The sequence below is a fragment of the Bos javanicus genome, chromosome 12 (assembly GCF_032452875.1).
Source record: "Bos javanicus breed banteng chromosome 12, ARS-OSU_banteng_1.0, whole genome shotgun sequence".
Lineage (NCBI taxonomy): Eukaryota > Metazoa > Chordata > Mammalia > Artiodactyla > Bovidae > Bos > Bos javanicus.
Window position 1 is genome coordinate 73,532,290 of NC_083879.1, and position 18,965 is coordinate 73,551,254.

Below are 18,965 nucleotides of genomic sequence, written 5' to 3' on the forward strand. Positions count from 1 at the left end.
ACGAGAGGTTTCTCAGACTGTGAGCTTCATAGATCAGGTGCCATAAAAGAAGGCATCTCCTGACCTGAAGAGAGAGATGTGACAGGGAGGGAGGAAGCAAGTGCCCAGGCCTCAGTGGGCACTGGGGCAGGAGACGGTGTGTCCAGTCTTCTGAGGAACCTGGACCAAAACACAGAGGCTCCGCACTGCCCACTGCTGGCTGGACACTTGATCCTCGAGGCCTGCACTTAAGCCATGTTTGTATGCTCTTCTGCTTAAAATAAACAAACAAAAAAATTCAGTGTCATTTTATGTTTATCTAATATTCCCTGCTGCTTGGGAACTTGTTAGAGAGGAGCTTGAAGGACAGGTGGCAGGGAGTCAGTTCAGTTCACTTCAGTCGCTCAGTCGTGTCCAACTCTTTGCGACCCCATGAATCACAGCACACCAGGCCTCTCTGTCCATCACCAACTCCCGGAGTTCACCCAGACTCACGTCCATCGAGTCAGCGATGCCATCCAGCCATCTCATCCTCTGTCGTCCCCTTCTCCTCCTGCCCCCAATCCCTCCCAGCATCAGAGTCTTTTCCAATGAGTCAACTCTTCGCATGAGGTGGCCAAAGTACTGGAGTTTCAGCTTCAGCATCATTCTTTCCAAAGAAATCCCAGGGCTGATCTCCTTCAGAATGGACTGGTTGGATCTCCTTGCAGTCCAAAGGACTCTCAAGGGTCTTCTCCAACACAACAGTTCAAAAGCATCAATTCTTCGGCGCTCAGCCTTCTTCACAGTCCAACTCTCACATCCATACATGACCACAGGAAAAACCATAGCCTTGATGGTTTTTCTAGATGGACCTTTGTTGGTAAAGTAATGTCTCTGCTTTTGAATATGCTATCTAGGTTGGACATAACTTTCTTTCCAAGGAGTAAGCGTCTTTTAATTTCATGGATGCAGTCACTATCTGCAGTGATTTTGGAGCCCCAGAATATAAAGTCTGACACTGTTTCCACTGTTTCCTCATCTATTTCCCATGAAGTGATGGTACCGGATGTCTGAAAGATGATGCTGTGAAAGGGAGTCAGTAGTACTGGAGAAACTTTACCTGGCCCAGTCCTCTAGACACACAGCAAGTGTTGTGTAAAGATTTGTTAAATGGATAAGTGATAAAACATAATAATTAGTTTCCTTCTTTTTAATAAGTGCTTAAACTTAGAGTTCTTTTTCCAGTTACAAAGACTGGAGTAGCCTTTTAGAAATAACACACTTTAGAATAAAGCTTTAGCACAAATTAGTCCTTATCGGGCATTGGATGTATCCTTTCAGCAGTGTGGATGTATCTTGAGTTAATGTCTTTTCTGTCATCAGTATTAAAACCTCTCAGGAATGAGAAGGGGACTTTCATGAAACTTCACACTTGTAATTTTTCTCTGACAGTCACACTTCTGCTAATGTGTTCTTAAAACTGCCCTTGCTGCTGTTGTCACAGGGTTCTTCCATGAGAATGTATACCTGTATTGAATGATCTTTCCTTTTTAATTGAAATCTTTATTGGGAGAATTATAGATTCCCATGCAGTTGTAGTCAATAGTACAGAGAGATCCTGTGTACCCTTTACTCAGTAAGCAGTTTTCGCCAATGTTAATATCTTAGGAAACTATTGTATGATATTGTAACCAGGATATTGATGTTGACACAGTCTACCAGTATCTTGACTGTGTTAATGGATACAGGGAAGTGTATAGAATTAAATACACAGAGATAAATGAGTATTCATTTCTTAGATTTTTGTGCATTGATTTTGTATCCTGCAACTTTACCAAATTCATTAATCAGCACCAGTAGTTTTCTGGTGGCCTCTTTAGGATTTTCTGTATGTAGTACCTTATTTTCCAATTTAGATTCCTTTTATTTCTTCTTCTTCTCTGATTGCTGTGGCTAGGACTTCCAAAACTATGTTGAATAAAAGTGGTTAGAGTGGGCATCCTTGTCTTGCCCCAAATCTTACAGAAAATGCTTTCAGCTTTTCACTGTTGAGTGTGATGTTAGCTGTGGATTTGTCAGATATGGCCTTTATTATGCTGAGTTATATTCCCTCTATGCCTACTGCCGGGGTCTAGCCCCGGCTGATCCAGGGTATTCGAAGGAGAGGTGGCATCGGCGATTTATTTAAATATTAATTAGAGTAATAGCATGAGGATAGCTCAGTAGGAAAATTCAGTGAAGAAAAGAGGCTGAGTAGCTTGGTTTATGCGGAAAATCAATATAACCTGTGACACCAGATTAGCTCTGACCACGGAGGCTGCAGACGCCCTCTCGAATAGCGGAAGGTGCCCCACCTTAGACACCTTCTCGAGTGGGTCTTAGAAGCCCAGGCAAATAAATGGTTGCAGAGGACCTCCGTGCTCCAAATGGAGACTCAGCCGGAATGTGAAAAGAAAGAATGACATGGGGAGACCAAGCTTTGGTGAGCAAGGCCCGTAGCTTTATTTTTAAAATTTTATTTTATTTTTAAACTTTACAACATTGTATTAGTTTTGCCAAATATCGAAATGAATTTGCCACATGTATACATGTGTTCCCCATCCTGAACCCTCCTCCGTCCTCCCTCCCCATACCCTCCCTCTGGGTCGTCCCAGTGCACCAGCCCCAAGCATCCAGTATTGTGCATCGAACCTGGACTGGCGACTCGTTTCATACATGATATTATACATGCTTCAATGCCATTCTCCCAAATCTTGCCACCCTCTCCCTCTCCCACAGAATCCATAAGACTGTTCTATGCATCAGTGTCTCTCTTGCTGTCTCGTACACAGGTTTATTGTTACCATCTTTCTAAATTCCATATATATGCGTTAGTATACTGTATTGGTGTTTTTCTTTCTGGCTTACTTCACTCTGTATAATCGGCTCCAGTTTCATCCACCTCATTAGAACTGATTCAAATGTATTCTTTTTAATGGCTGAGTAATACTCCATTGTGTATATTTCTTATCCATTCATCTGCTGATGGACATCTAGGTTGCTTCCATGTCCTGGCTATTATGAACAGTGCTGCGATGAACATTGGGGTACACCTGTCTCTTTCCCTTCTGGTTTCCTCAGTGTGTATGCCCAGCAGTGGGATTGCTGGATCATAAGGTAGTTTTATTTCCAGTTTTTTAAGGAATCTCCACACTGTTCTCCATAGTGGCTGTACTAGTTTGCATTCCCACCAACAGTGTAAGAGGGTTCCCTTTTCTCCACACCCTCTCCAGCATTTATTGCTTGTAGACTTTTGGATCGCAGCCATTCTGACTGGTGTGAAATGGTACCTCATAGTGGTTTTGATTTGCATTTCTCTGATAATGAGTGGTGTTGAGCATCTTTTCATGTGTTTGTGAGCCATCTGTATGTCTTCTTTGGAGAAATGTCTATTTAGTTCTTTGGCCCATTTTTTGATTGGGTCATTTATTTTTCTGGAGTTGAGCTGCAGGAGTTGCTTGTATATTTTTGAGATTAATTGTTTGTCAGTTGCTTCATTTGCTATTATTTTCTTCCATTCTGAAGGCTGTCTTTTCACCTTGCTAATAGTTTCCTTTGTTGTGCAGAGGCTTTTAAGTTTAATTAGGTCCCATTTGTTTATTTTTGCTTTTATTTCCAATATTCTGGGAGGTGGGTCATAGAGGATCCTGCTGTGATGTATGTCGGAGAGTGTTTTGCTTATGTTCTCCTCTAGGAGTTTTATAGTTTCTGGTCTTACATTTAGATCTTTAATCCATTTTGAGTTTATTTTTGTGTATGGTGTTAGAAAGTGTTCTAGTTTCATTCTTTTACAAGTGGTTGACCGGTTTTCTCAGCACCATTTGTTAAAGAGATTGTCTTTGATCCATTGTATATTCTTGCCTCCTTTGTCAAAGATAAGGTGTCCATATGTATGTGGATTTATCTCTGGGCTTTCTATTTTGTTCCATTGATCTATATTTCTGTCTTTGTGCCAGTACCATACTGTCTTGATAACTGTGGCTTTGTAGTAGAGCCTGAAGTCAGGCAGGTTGATTCCTCCAGTTCCATTCTTCTTTCTCAAGATAGCTTTGGCTATTCGAGGTTTTTTGTATTTCCATACAAATTGTGAAATTATTTGTTCTTGCTCTGTGAAGAATACCGTTGGTAGCTTGGATAGGGATTGCATTGAATCTATAAATTGCTTTGGGTAGTATACTCATTTTCACTATATTGATTCTTCCGATCCATGAACATGGTATATTTCTCCATCTATTAGTGTCCTCTTTGATTTCTTTCACCAGTGTTTTATAGTTTTCTATATATAGGTCTTTAGTTTCTTTAGGTACATATATTCCTAAGAATATATTTTATTCTTTCCGTTGCAATGATGAATGGAATTGTTTCCTTAATTTCTCTTTCTGTTTTCTCATTATTAGTGTATAGGAATGCAAGGGATTTCTGTGTGTTGATTTTATATCCTGCAACTTTACTATAGTCATTGATTAATTCTAGAAATTTTCTGGTGGAGTCTTTAGGGTTTTCTATGTAGAGGATCATGTCATCTGCAAATAGTGAGAGTTTTACTTCTTCTTTTCCAATTTGGATTCCTTTTATTTCTTTTTCTGCTCTGATTGCTGTGGCCAAAACTTCCAAAACTACATTGAATAGTAATGGTGAAAGTGGGCACCCTTGTCTTGTTCCTGACTTTAGAGGAAATGCTTTCAGTTTTTCACCATTGAGGATAATGTTTGCTGTGGGTTTGTCATATATAGCTTTTATTATGTTGAGGTATGTTTCTTCTATTCCTGCTTTCTGGAGAGTTTTTATCATAAATGGATGTTGAATTTTGTCAAAGGCTTTCTCTGCATCTATTGAGATGATCATATGGTTTTTATTTTTCAATTTGTTAATGTGGTGTATTACATTGATTGATTTGTGGATATTGAAGAATCCTTGCATCCCTGGGATAAAGCCCACTTGGTCATGGTGTATGATCTTTTTAATGTGTTGTTGGATTCTGATTGCTAGAATTTTGTTGAGGATTTTTGCATCTATTTTCATCAGTGATATTGGCCTGTAGTTTTCTTTTTTTGTGGGATCATTGTCAGGTTTTGGTATTAGGGTGATGGTGGCCTCATAGAATGAGTTTGGAAGTTTACCTTCCTCTGCAAATTTCTGGAAGAGTTTGAGCAGGATAGGTGTTAGCTCTTCTCTAAATTTTTAGTAGAATTCAGCTGTGAAGCCGTCTGGACCTGGGCTTTTATTTGCTGGAAGATTTTTGATTACAGTTTCAATTTCTGTGCTTGTGATGGGTCTGTTAAGATTTTCTATTTCTTCCTGGTCCAGTTTTGGAAAGTTGTACTTTTCTAAGAATTTGTCCATTTCTTCCACGTTGTCCGTTTTATTGGCATATAATTGCTGGTAGTAGTCTCTTATGATCCGTTGTATTTCTTTGTTGTCTGTTGTGATCTCTCCAGTTTCATTTCTTAATTTTGTTGATTTGATTTTTCTCCCTTTGTTTCTTGAAGAGTCTGGCTAATGGTTTGTCAATTTTATTTATCCTTTCAAAGAACCAGCTTTTGGCTTTGTTGATTTTTGCTGTGGTCTCTTTTGTTTCTTTTGCATTTATTTCTGCCCTAATTTTTAAGATTTCTTTCCTTCTACTAACCCTGGGGTTCTTCATTTCTTCCTTTTCTAGTTGCTTTAGGTGTAGGGTTAGGTTATTTATTTGACTTTTTTCTTGTTTCTTGAGGTGTGCCTGTATTGCTATGAACTTTCCCCTTAGGACTGCTTTTACAGTGTCCCACAGGTTTTGGGTTGTTGTGTTTTCATTTTCATTCGTTTCTATGCAAATTTTGATTTCTTTTTTGATTTCATCTGTGATTTGTTGGTTATTCAGCAGCGTGTTGTTCAGCCTCCAGATGTTGGAATTTTTAATAGGTTTTCTCCTGTAATTGAGATCTAATCTTACTGCATTGTGGTCAGAAAAGATGCCTGGAATGATTTCAATTTTTTTGAATTTACCAAGGCTAGATTTATGGCCCAGGATGTGATCTATCCTGGAGAAGGTTCCATGTGCGTCTGAGAAAAAGGTGAAATTCATTGTTTTGGGATGAAATATCCTATAGATATCAATTAGGTCTAACTGGTCTATTGTATCGTTTAAAGTTTGTGTTTCCTTGTTAATTTTCTGTTTAGTTGATCTATCCATAGGTATGAGTGGGATATTAAAGTCTCCCACTATTATTGTGTTATTGTTAATTTCTCCTTTCATACTTGTTAGCATTTGTCTTACATATTGCAGTGCTCCTGTGTTGGGTGCATATATATTTATAATTGTTATATCTTCTTCTTGGATTGATCCTTTGATCATTATGTAGTGACCATCTTTGTCTCTTTTCACAGCCTTTGTTTTAAAGTCTATTTTATCTGATATGAGTATTGCTACTCCTGCTTTCTTTTGGTCCCTATTTGCATGGAAAATCTTTTTCCAGCCCTTCACTTTCCGTAGCTTTATTTTCAACCAGGGCTTTTATACCCGAAGTTACACATAGAGGATAATAGGAGATGTGAAATCATGCAAAGTCAGCAGTCTTTGATCCTTATCGAAACCAGGGTTTCTTTCCTGCAAATTTATCGTATACAAATGGTTTAGGTGATTTACATCATCTTCTGGCCAGAAGGCCTATTAACATTTTATGACTCTTGACAAAGATTTGTCAACCGTAAGACTTATTTTCTCTAAGAGTAATTATTTTAAGGTTTGGCGCCATCCTCCGAAGGTGTTAGATAAAGTTGCATTCCTATAGGGCAGAGGTGCAGTGGGTTTACAACAAAGGAAAAAATTTATTACCTTAAGGGTCTAAAGTTGCTAACACCAAGGCCACTACTTATTTTTTCTTCATACCAACTATATTAATTAATACACATTCAAGGATACAATACAGGGGATATGGAAACTTGGCAGCAAGCATTGGCTCATCAATGAAATCTTTTAGTAGTTTTATTCTGACAGTTTCTAACTCTCTGAGAGGCTCTAAGCCATTTGAATATCTTAAGCTTCCCGTGCCTCTCGAGGCTGGGAGACTGTATGCATAGCTGTAGGAGTCCGGGTAAACTTGTCAGGCGAGTTAGAGAGCTATCTGAGGGGTTTGGATTTAAACACTCCTAATGTCCAGGAACTTTATTAATTGGAGCTGTAAGTTAACTCTTTGTCAGAGACAGCGAGATGGTGGTGGGGGACAGCCCCCAGTAAAGTCAGGTGAGAGCACAAAGCAATAAAGTAGGCAGACTCTGGTTTTTGTGGGGTAGATGCTCGAGAATATCCAGGGGCACTCCTGAGGCTCGATCCCGCCTTTGCATATGCCGAGCCTCCTTCCTCATGACCTTTGCCATGAGTGGAGTGCCTCTCTCTCGCTGGCTCCTGGCAGCCTACTTTATGAAGAGTTTTTTTTGGTAATTATTAATAAATGTTGAGTTTTAGTGAAAGCCTTTTTTTGCATCTATTGAGATGATCATATGGCTTTTATTCTTTAATTTGTCAGTGTGGTATATCACATTGATTTGCAGATGTTGAAAAGCCCTTGTATTCCTTGAATAAATCCCACTTAATCATGGTGTATGATCCTTTTAATGTGTTGTTGGAGACAGTCTGCTAGTATTTTGTTGAGGATTTTTGCATGTGTTCATTATTATTTTTTTCTCTGTAAGATAGTGACCATGGTAAATAAGAAATAAAGTATTGTAAAATAGGTAAAGGTTTGCCTGAAATGTAAAACACCAAAGAAGAGAAGGGATATCAAGAGACATGACAAAAGGAGGGAGGGAAATGCCAGCAGGGTTAACATGAGAGGGTAGTTGAGAAGAGTCAGCACCCTTGGGAAAAGAGTTGAAACTCTCCCGAGTTATAAGTTTCAATCTTTAGTTTGTTCCTCAAACTTCTTTCTTAAACCTCTTTGGAGGAATCCTGTCTCTCTCATCCCCGGCCCCTGGCCCTGATGAGGCCCCGATGCCCTGAGCCCTCCTCTTCTCCCGTCCCCACTGTCTGACCATGGAGTGAGGCCAAGTCCTCCACCCTCCCCCTGCCCCTCCCTCACCTGCCTCCATGGAGGATTGTGTGGAGGAGGACAGACTCTACCCTTTGGGAGAGAAGAGATGCAAATCCCATCCAGAAGCGGCAGTTACCAATAAGCATCTACCTTTACCCAGAGTAAAGTGACGGTACACACATGTTTAATACCCGCTCCAGCGTGGTTCATCGGAAGGATTCGGCTACCCCGAGGATGGTAAAACAAAGACAAGCATGCCATGGCCCAGAGCAGAGCAGCTTCCTTCAACTTGGACAGTTTAGTCACGCAGGGAAAACCCACCCCAGAGTGAGCTGAGGTTACCAGTTTGTAGTTAGCTATGAATATTTGGAGTCCTAGCCATTCCTTCAAAAACCAAAGATTAAAACAACAGAAAAAATATCTGAAGTATCCTCTAAGAAACAAAATGGAGAAATGCAGACCCTTTACCAAGAATTAATGTTCTTAAGGTTTCTAATCTGCAGTATTCTCTCCTACCAGTTAGCTAGTGGAGGTGTTTTTTAAACATGAGTCCACTAAAAGGGGAAATGGTGTGATTGGAGAATTGAAGGAGAGACATTTCTAGAAATAACCTACTGGCATTTGCACCTCACCCAAAATGGGAGAGAGCCCATTAACTACAATTTCCATCTTAGTAGAAACACTAGATTTCAGGAGTTAAATATAACTGTAATCTCAAAAAATTTTATAAAAAATGAGTAGTTTCTTAATGTAGGCACTTTTTTTTCCTGAGCCATTAGGCTTAAGATTTTTCCATCTGGAGGAAGAAACTGTTAAGAGTGACTGCTAGAGGCCCGGCTGGGGGCGGGAATGAGCTGTAAGCAGACACAGGGATCTTACTGAGGTGGCAGAAACGGTCTAAAACTGTGGGAATGGTTGCAGGCTTCATAAGTTTGTTAAAAATCATAAAATTGCACATTCAAAATGAGTGAACTTTATGGCAAATAAACTATACCTTGGTGAAGTTGTCTTAAAAAAAAGAGATACAAACCTCCTAAAACCACTTCATAGGCCTTTTAATAAGCTGTTACTCTCTTATTTTTCTCTGTAAAGTCTTTCTTATTGTGCCTCAACCCCTCTGGCATCAGATTTTTTCTTATACCTCTAAAACACTGCCCTTCCCTTCAGTTTCCCTCTGCCTTTCAGTATTGTGGTACAGTTATTTTATACTTAAAAAATAAATCCTTAAGAAACGTAACTAGAAAGCAAAACACATGGAGCTCGAGTGTTTCTGCAGAGCCGTAGGTCAGAGCGTGAGTGCGGTGCGTCCCCTCGTCTCTCCCTTTTCACAGTCCTAAATCCATGTGCTTCCTGGAAAGTTGTGGTGCCCCAGTCTTCTGACTCCAGTTCCACTGCCCGCTCTCGTCATCATGTGGGTGGGAATAAAGATGCCTTGGCTGCTGCCTCCCACGGTGATCAGCACCCGGGGCTAGTCGTGGGGGAAGCTGGCTGTGCCCGTGTTTCCCTACTGATCCCCCAATAAACTCGAATGTTCGGAAAGTTCAGATAATTGTGTATGATTGTTAGTCTCAAAAAAAAAAAGCCCTGTTTAGTTTAACTTCTTCTTATTGTTACAGCTCAAGTCAAATCCAAGTGAAAATGAAGAGAAGGAAGCCCAGTCCCAGCTTGTCAAATCTGATGAAATGCAGCGTCTGCGCTCACAAGCACTGGATGCCTTTGAGAGCTCAGATTTTACTGCTGCTATAACCTTCCTTGATAAGATTTTAGAGGTAAGTTGTTTTGCTCTTGCAGCCGACAAGCCTGACAGTTACTGCATTTTCCTGTGAGGTATGTTTATATGCTTTGACATGTTATATACCACAAAAATCCTAGGTAGCATAAAATCAGATCAACTCTGGGGTTTTCCACTCTTAATTGAAAGATGACGTTTATACAGAACAGAAGTTGGGCCTGAAATTTTCAGTGAAAATACTGAAGGTGTGATGGAGTGGGACTTGGTATTTTTATACATCGCTTGCTTTGCTGTGTTTGTTTGCTATTGCATTTTTTGTGGGGTGGGGCAAGAAAACTCTAGAGGTTAGATAATGGGATAAAAGATAAAAGTTGGTTGCAGAAAAAGGAGAAATGATGTTTGGGAGGAAAGATGAATGTTTAGAGTAAGAAGTTTTTAGGGAAGAAGGCAGTTGAAGAGTTGATAGGATTCAGAGGGTTCTAGATACAGAAATCTACATCTGCCTCAGCAAGGACTTAATGACAGACGAGGGTGTGAGGGTATCAGAAGGAAGTCTAATAACATATTCAAATGGAAGCAATCATAACTCATATTTATTATTTTCACAATGCTTTGTACAGTCTCATTTTATCTTGATGATAAACTCGTTATGTGTGTAGAATGGCCACTTTCTGATAGTTTTATAGAGGAAATCATGTGAAGTGCAATTTCCAGTGGAAATTCCAGTGAAATTCACAGTTTACTAGATTATTTTGTTAATGCTTTATTAAGAAAACATAAAGTTATGATTTTTACCTTCTAGTAATTATCCGTCTTGACTTGGCTCATTGTCCATGGTGTTTAATTTATGTACAATGTCGATTTTGATATCTTCACATGAAAAGTTGACGTGACTTTAAAACAGCTCTATGAAATATGTAAAGACACTTACACGGGTCTTATTGGTGGTGAGCTTTTGGATGTGTATTTGGAAGAATAATGGTGGTTAACTAAACATTGTCAACTTTCTGATAAAATGGAAATTGAGATACTTCAGCCTTCTCACATTTTTTTCTCTTTTATTTTTGTGATATGAGGATTTAATTTCAAGGAGGTAACATTTTATAAGAGTTCATTTAATTTAGTTACTAGTAGAATAAAAATTGTGAACTTAGAACCTAGATTATATTTTTTTGAGACTAGAAATTAGAATTGTTGATTAAGTATAAAAATCCAATTAGATAATATTCTCTTCAAAATAAAAAATGCTTCACTGGAAACCACTTTCTAATAATAAATGCCCTGTTTTCTTATTGTCAGTGTTTTAGAATTATATAATTGAAAGGGGTTTGCAAAAAGGGCCTTGTTAGTGTGTGTATATATATACACATGCACACTCCTTACCCCACTGGAATATATTTAAGACATGTTTCGGGACTTCCCGTGTGGTCCAGTGGCTAAGAATCCACTTGCCAGTGCAGGGGACATGGGTTCAATCCCTGGACTGGGAAGATTCCACACGCCCTGGGGCAACTAAGCAGTTGTGCCACAAACACTGAGTCTGAGCTCTGGAGTCCATGAGCTGCAGCTGCTGGAGCCCGCGCACCCTAAAGCCTGTGCTCCATGGCAAGAGAAGCCACTGCACGGAGGAGCCCCCTCACCACAGCTAGAGAGGAGCCCCCTCACCACAGCTAGAGAGGAGCCCCCTCACCACAGCTAGAGAGGAGCCTCTGCTCGCCGCAGCTAGAGAAAGCCTGCGTGCAGCAACGAAGACCAGTGCAGACACCCCCCCTCCCCAACAAAAAAAAGTCTTTGGAGAAATTACTTTATCACATCTCATTATTTTTGTCACATTTAAATTGTATCAGAATTTTTAACATTTCTTACAATATAGAAGTCATCACAGTAATTGAGGATGTTCTTTGTTGATAAGATATGCGCGGGGCAGGGATGAATGTACGTAATTTACTGTCTCTTTAAGTCTAGTTGTTTTGTTTCTCAAGGTTTGTGTTTGGGATGCAGAACTTCGAGAACTTCGAGCTGAATGTTTTATAAAAGAAGGGGAACCTAGGAAAGCGATAAGTGACTTAAAAGCTTCATCAAAATTGAAAAACGATAATACTGAGGCATTTTATAAAATCAGCACACTCTACTATGAACTAGGAGACCATGAACTGTCTCTCAGGTTAGTTCTAGTAACATGCACATCTCAACGTCTTTTTAGTGTTTGCAGTAACGGAATACTCCCATTTTCTTTTTAATTTTAACTTTAATAAAATTAGGGTTGGGCTTTTTTCCTATCTATAATTTTGTGTTATTTCTAAGTTATTTTGCTTTTACATAGTCATTTTCATGAAGTATACTCTGTAAGGTAAATAGGAGGGCTATTACTTTGCAGAAGCAAAATAGAGTGTTTAATATATTATCTCTACTTGAGTCATTTTGAACTTGAATTAATTTATATGTGTGCCTAATACAATGCCATATGTAAAAGTGTATGATAAATTAAGTCAGTGTTAACAGATAAAAAAATACCTTTTGTTGTAATTTCTGTATTTAGTATGGAAAACCGTTTATTAATTATTTTGACATGGAGTATTTTCCTTCTTTAAATATGTGAACAGTGAAGTTCGTGAATGTCTTAAACTTGACCAGGATCATAAAAGGTGTTTTGCACACTATAAACAAGTAAAGAAACTGAATAAGCTGATTGAGTCAGCTGAAGAGCTCATCAAAGAAGGCAGGTAAGGCTGTGCTGTGTGGACGCCTCCACCTTCCCTCTGATGTCTGGTCATGGGCACAGAAGAACTGAACTACTTACTTTTTCACTCCTGGAGGGTGGAGGATCTTAGATGGCATTGGGGCTTAACAAAACTATCACACTCTTACACTTTTTGAACAGGGCAGAATACAGATGATGGTAACTGCATAGTATTCTTTTCAGCAGATTTATTTATATTTTGCCAACTATTTATTGAATTTCTCCTTTGTCAGGTACTGACCACATACCGGACAGGGAGGGAGGTTAGAAATGAACATGACTATAGTTTTTGGTCTAAGCTTATAGTTTAGTGTGGGAGACAGGCATATAAACTGAGTGTTAAAAGGTACTGTATTAACATATCTAGAGTGATGGCGATGTATACAGAGTATGCGGACATTTTCTCTCAGTATAGGATTCAGGGTTAATAGTTCTTTTCTTACAACATCTGAAAAAATTGTATAATTTCTTTCTGGCTTCCGTGGGTCCTGATGAGAAATCCATTGTCTTTCTAATTGTGTTTTTTCCTCCTAAAGATAAGGTGTCATTTTCCTTGGACTGGTGTTAAGATTATTTCCTTATCTTTAGTTTTCAGAAGTTTAATTATGATATATCTCAGCATGGATTTCTTTATGTTTATACTGTTTGGAGTATCCTTAGCTTCTTGGATATGTATGTTTATGTCTCTTGTCAAACTTGGCAAGTTTCCAGGCATTATTTCTGGGAATCCCTTTTCAGCCCAGCCCTCTCTCTGTTTTCCGTCTAGGACTCTGACTGACGTAAATATTTAGTTCAGTTCAGTTCAGTCGCTCAGTCGTGTCCGACACTTTGCGACCCCATGAACCGCAGCACGCCAGGCCTCCCTGTCCATCACCAACTCCCAGAGTTCACTCAAACCCATGTCCATTGAGTCGGGGATGCCATCCAACCATCTCATCCTCTGTTGTCCCCTTCTCCTCCTGCCCTCAATCTTTCCCAGCATCAGGGTCTTTTCAAATGAGTCAGCTCTTTGCATCAGGTGGCTAAAGTATTGGCGTTTCAGCTTCAACATCAGTCCTATCAATGAACACACAGGACTGATCTCCCTTAGGATGGACTGGTTGGATCTCTTTGCAGTCCAGGGGACTCTCAAGAGTCTTCTCCAACACCACAGTTCAAAAGCATCAATTCTTTTGAATTGATGGCACTCACCTTTCTTCACAGTCCAACTCTCATGTTCATACATGACCATAGGAAAAACCATAGCCTTGACTAGATGGATCTTTGTTGACAAAGTAATGTCTCTGCTTTTGAATATGCTATCTAGGTTGGTCAGAACTTTCCTTCCAAGGAGTAAGCGTCTTTTAATTTCATGGCTGCAGTCACCATGTGCAGTGATTTTGGAGCCCAGAAAAATAAAGTCAGCCACTGTTTCCATTGTTTCTCCATCTATCTGCCATGAAGTGATGGGACCAGATGCCCTGATCTTCGTTTTCTGAGTATTGAGCTTTAAGCCAACTTTTTCACTCTCCTCTTTCACTTTCATCAAGAGGCTTTTTAGTTCTTCTTCACTTTCTGCCATAAGGGTAGTGTCATCTGCATATCTGAGGTTATTGATATTTCTCCCAGCAATCTTGATTCCAGCTTGTGCTTCCTCCAGCCCAGCATTTCTCATGATGTACTCTGCATATAAGTTAAATAAGCAGGGTGACAATATACAGCCTTGATGTACTCCTTTTCCTATTTGGAACCAGTCTGTTCCATGTCCAGTTCTAACTGTTGTTTCTGACCTACATACAGGTTTCTCAAGAGGCAGGTCAAGTGGTCTGGTATTCCCATCTCTTGAAGAATTTTCCACAGTTTATTGTGATCCACACAGTCAAAGTCTTTGGCATAGTCAATAAAGCAGAAGTAGATGTTTTTCTGGAACTCTCTTGCTTTTTCAATGATCCAATGAAGAGTTGGACACGACTGAGCAACTTCCTTTTCACTTTCATGCATTGGAGAAGGAAATGGCAACCCACTCCAGTGTTCTTGCCTGGAGAATCCCAGGGATGGGGGAGCCTGGTGGGCTGCCGTCTATGGGGTCGCAGGGGGTCGGACATGACTGAGGTGATTCAGCAGCAGCAGCAGCAGCAGCGAATGTTGGCAATTTCATCTCTGGTTTCTTTTCCTTTTCTAAACCCGCTTGAACTTCTGGAAGTTCATGGTTCACGTATTGCTGAAGCCTGGCTTGGAGACTTTAAGCATCACTTTAGTAGCATGTGAGATGAGTGCGATTGTGTGGTAGTTTGAGCATTCTTTGGCATTGCCTTTCTTTGGGATTGGAATGAAAAGTCACTTTTTCCAGTCCTGTGGCCACTGCTGAATTTCCCAAATTTGCTGGCATATTGAATGCAACACTTTCACAGCATCATCTTTCAGGATTTGAAATAGCTCAACTGGAATTCCATCACTTCCACTAGCTTTGTTCATAGTGATGCTTCCTAAGGCCCACTTGACTTCACATTCTAGGATGTCTGGCTCTAGGTCAGTGATCACACCATCGTTATTATCTGGGTCGTGAAGATCTTTTTTGTACAGTCTTCTGTGTATTCTTGCCACTGCTTCTTAATATCTTCTGCTTCTGTTAGGTCCGTACCATTTCTGTCCTTTATTGAGCCCATCTTTGCATGAAAATTCCCTTGGTATCTCTAGTTTTCTTGAAGTGATCTCTAGTCTTTCCTATTCTATTGTTTTCCTCCATTTCTTTGCATTGATCGCTGAGGAAGGCTTTCTTATGGCTTCTTGCTATTCTTTGGAACTCTGCATTCAAATGAGTATATCTTTCCTTTTCTCCTTTGCTTTTCACTTCCCTTCTTTTCACAGCTATTTGTAAGGCCTCCTCAGACAACCATTTTGCCTTTTTGCATTTCTTTTTCTTGGGGATGGTCTTGATTCCTGTTTCGTGTACAATGTCACGAACCTCTGTCCATAGTTCATCAGGCACTCTCTATCAGATCCAGTCCCTTAAATCTATTTCTCACTTCCATAAATATTAGATTTTTTTTTTTAGTTTTAGCCCCACAGTCCCTGCGGCTCTATTCATTTTTCTTTTCCATTTTCTCTGTTGTTCAGATTTAGTTATTTCTGTTGTTTGAATTCACTGACCCTTTCTCAGTCCTCTGCATTCTGCTGTTAAGCACATGCAGTGAGCTCTTTATTTCGGTTTTTATACTTTTCAGTTCTAAAAATTCTATCTGGAATTTTTATATCTTCTATTTCTTTGCTGAGACTTTCCATTTCTTTGCCTGAGGCATTATATTTTTCCATTTGCTTTAAGCCTGCTTGTTAATTGCTGCTTTTTTGTGTGTGTGGCTACTTTAAAATCTTTGTCATAATTCTAACATCTCTGTCCTCTCGGTGTTGTTTGGAGATCCTGTTTCTTGGTATGATGATTAGTTTTCAATTGAAATCTGGATATCTTCATTTATAAGAGTCTGGTTTTTGATTCTTCTGTTTTGGGTGGCTTTTTCTGACATTGTCTCTGCAATGTGAGCATCGGGCTGGAGGGTGGCCACCACCTCGTTAACTGGAAGATGAAGGTAGACGTTTCGCACTCGGCCTTTGTTGCTGCTCGAGCTGTGGGATTCTCCTCCTACTGCTTGGTGTAGGTGAGAGTTTGGGGGACTCAGTTCTGATCAGGCATAAAAGTTCTGGCTCCCAACTTGATGTTCTCCAACACCACCTTGGTTGGGATGTGGACACACCTCATTAGAGGCTCCCCGAAGTCTTCGCTCTCCAGTTGACCTGCTGATGTTGGTGGGGGTTGGGACCATAATTTTCTTAACCTGAGTCTTCTCCTACTAAAACAGTATAATGTCCAGGGTGTTTACACGGGTGTCTAGCTTGAGGAGTTGGGGAAAATATCTCTACCCCACCTTCCCAGAGGTTTCTTTTTTTAAGTGAAGCACATTATTTTCTAACTGAACTTTCTTTTTGATGCAAAAATAGTTTATTATGATATCGTTTATATAAAGTTAGATAGTATTTGTAATTGAACTTTTAATTTCTAATATTAGTTTCATGTGTAGTTTTAAGAGATAAAGTGAGGCCTCACACACTCTGTAGAGTTTCCCACCATCTTATAAATCTACAAAACAGCATCCCAACTAGGATTTTGACATTGATGGCTAGCTTTTGCTTTAAGTGTTATCTTTAAACCTGTATTTTAATAAAGCAGCATTTAAATGTGAAGATTGTAGCACTTTTGGAAAAATCTGCCACAGCACGATGTAGATAGATCTTATAGTTTGTTGTTACTGAGGAAAGTAACAATGCATAACATGACTAGTATTTTTCACCAGTTTAAAAAAATTCTGAAGTAGCTTTTATTGTTCTTAGAAAGCTAGTAAAGTTGGGGGTTTCTTCTGCAAGAAATTACCTTGTACTCAGTTATGAATATTGATATTTATTATATAAAATAACATGAAATGGGTTCTGTGATTTTATAAAACATGTAGTAACCAAGTGTGTAAAACCTGATCTCTGTTTTCCTCAACGTGCTTTGTGCTAGTCTGACTTTAACAAAGTGTTTTCCTCAGCTTCAAAATCAGGAACCTTTCTCTATAAAGAATCCATCATTTGATTTGATCAGTTAGTACTCAGAAAGGGTGCTTTAATTTATGCATATACTTTTTCTGTGGTCACATGTTTCAGCTCTTACTTGCAGAGAGAACCTTCGTTGCTACTGTAGATTATAAGGTGGAAGGAGTCTTTGAGGGCTTGTGCTCATTCAGGTCAGTTGATGAAGCAACATATAGTGATGAGCAGAGGGTCCTTTTCTTTAGCTCTGGAAATAGAATTCAGTTTACTCATCATGATTTGCTCATTTAATAGGTACACAGATGCAATCAGCAAATATGAATCTGTCATGAAAACAGAGCCAGGTGTTCATGAATATACAATTCGTTCAAAAGAAAGGATTTGCCACTGCTTTTCTAAGGTAAATTGCTGACTCATTTCCAGAATTGTAAAACTTGACATATGGAATAACCACCATAAGTTCTTTTCTCACGTTTACCTTTAGGATGAGAAGCCTGTTGAAGCTATTCGAGTATGTTCAGAAGTTTTACAGGTGGAACCTGAGAACGTGAATGCTCTGAAAGACCGAGCAGAGGCCTATTTAATAGAAGAAATGTATGATGAAGGTAAATCTTTAAGGAATTTGATATGCAGTACCTCAAAGTTGATGTATGTGCAGTTACTCCGTTTAACATCCCTTTGTTTAGAACAAGTTTACCTGGAGATGTTGGCGACTTTAGAAAAATGGCAGAGAACCTAAATATCATTTTCTTAGTAAATCATTCTTTCTTGATGGAACATGAGAGGTATACCATGTAAGGAAAGAGTTCTGCTGTTGAATCCAGTACACTGGAATATAAAAATAAAAATTTTAGCTTGCTTTATTGTAGACAAGTTAGATGAATAACAAAATAGAAAACTCAAATTACAGATCTCATATCATCCAGAGGTAATCACTGCTCACTTTGGATTTATATCTTTCAGACTTTTATCTATGCATATATATGAGTGTGTATTTTATGCCTATATATGTATTCTTTGCATATACATGTTAGACATACAGCAGACATATATGTGACATATATGCCCAAATATAAAATGACCCTCTATGATCCCTAGAAAGTGTGAAAGTGTTAGTCACTCAGTTGCTCAGTTTTGTCCGAGTCTTTGTGCCTCCATGGACTGTAGCCGCCAGGCTCCTCTGTCCATGGAATTCTCCAGGTAAGAATACTGGAGTGGGTTGCCATTCCCTTCTCCAGGACAGCTTCCCAATCCAGGGGTTGAACCCGGGTCTCCCGCATTGCAAGCTGTTAGTAAATGTCAGGACAGTTGCTTATCCAACTTTGTTCAAGTAGCAGAGAAAGTTTCCTGCTAGATGTTGTAAGCACCTTGAATAAAAGCAGTGCTCTATTTTTGGAGAATAAGTAAGGCCAATACAGTAGTCGTACAGAATCCTTTCATATATATTGTTTTGTGACCTTTTTCATGTGACATTATACTACGAACATCTAAATGAGATGATTTTAAAAGAAGTGAACCTTATAGCCCTTAATGACAAGTTTTGGTTTCAAATCAAGTAAAGCATTTAAGATCGAAAACAGTAAGGGTATGTTTCTGGGGAAACTTGATTTGTGGTACTCTGGTTTTTCCCCCTAATAATTGCTGCATATTTATTTAATGAAATGTGCAGTTATTTTAAGCATAGTAAGAATGCATTATAGCAATGATAAAACTGTACTAAGAAAGAGATAACTGAACTTATAATTAAGAAAGATTCGTGGTACTCATTTTTAAGGCAAACTGGTCGTTTACTTTCTTCCTGCTTTCTTCAATTTAAAAAGAATCTTATAAGTGGTTTCCTGGGAGTGATGTATAGTCCTTGAGGTCTGATTGAGGCTTGAAATGTATGTGAGCAAAATTTTCAGATTCAGAAGAATGTGTC

General features: G+C 39.2%; 1 protein-coding gene across 1 annotated transcript in view; it reads left to right on the top strand.

Moving 5' to 3' along the window:
- The window catches only part of DNAJC3 (DnaJ heat shock protein family (Hsp40) member C3), a 67,211-nt gene that overhangs the window by 35,234 nt on the left and 13,012 nt on the right, over positions 1-18,965 (top strand). Inside the window, exons 5-9 of the mRNA XM_061435232.1 lie at positions 9,626-9,778; positions 11,724-11,905; positions 12,345-12,464; positions 17,339-17,444; positions 17,529-17,649. Coding sequence (XP_061291216.1) covers positions 9,626-9,778; positions 11,724-11,905; positions 12,345-12,464; positions 17,339-17,444; positions 17,529-17,649 — 682 coding nt within the window. The remainder of the gene's footprint in view (positions 1-9,625; positions 9,779-11,723; positions 11,906-12,344; positions 12,465-17,338; positions 17,445-17,528; positions 17,650-18,965) is intronic.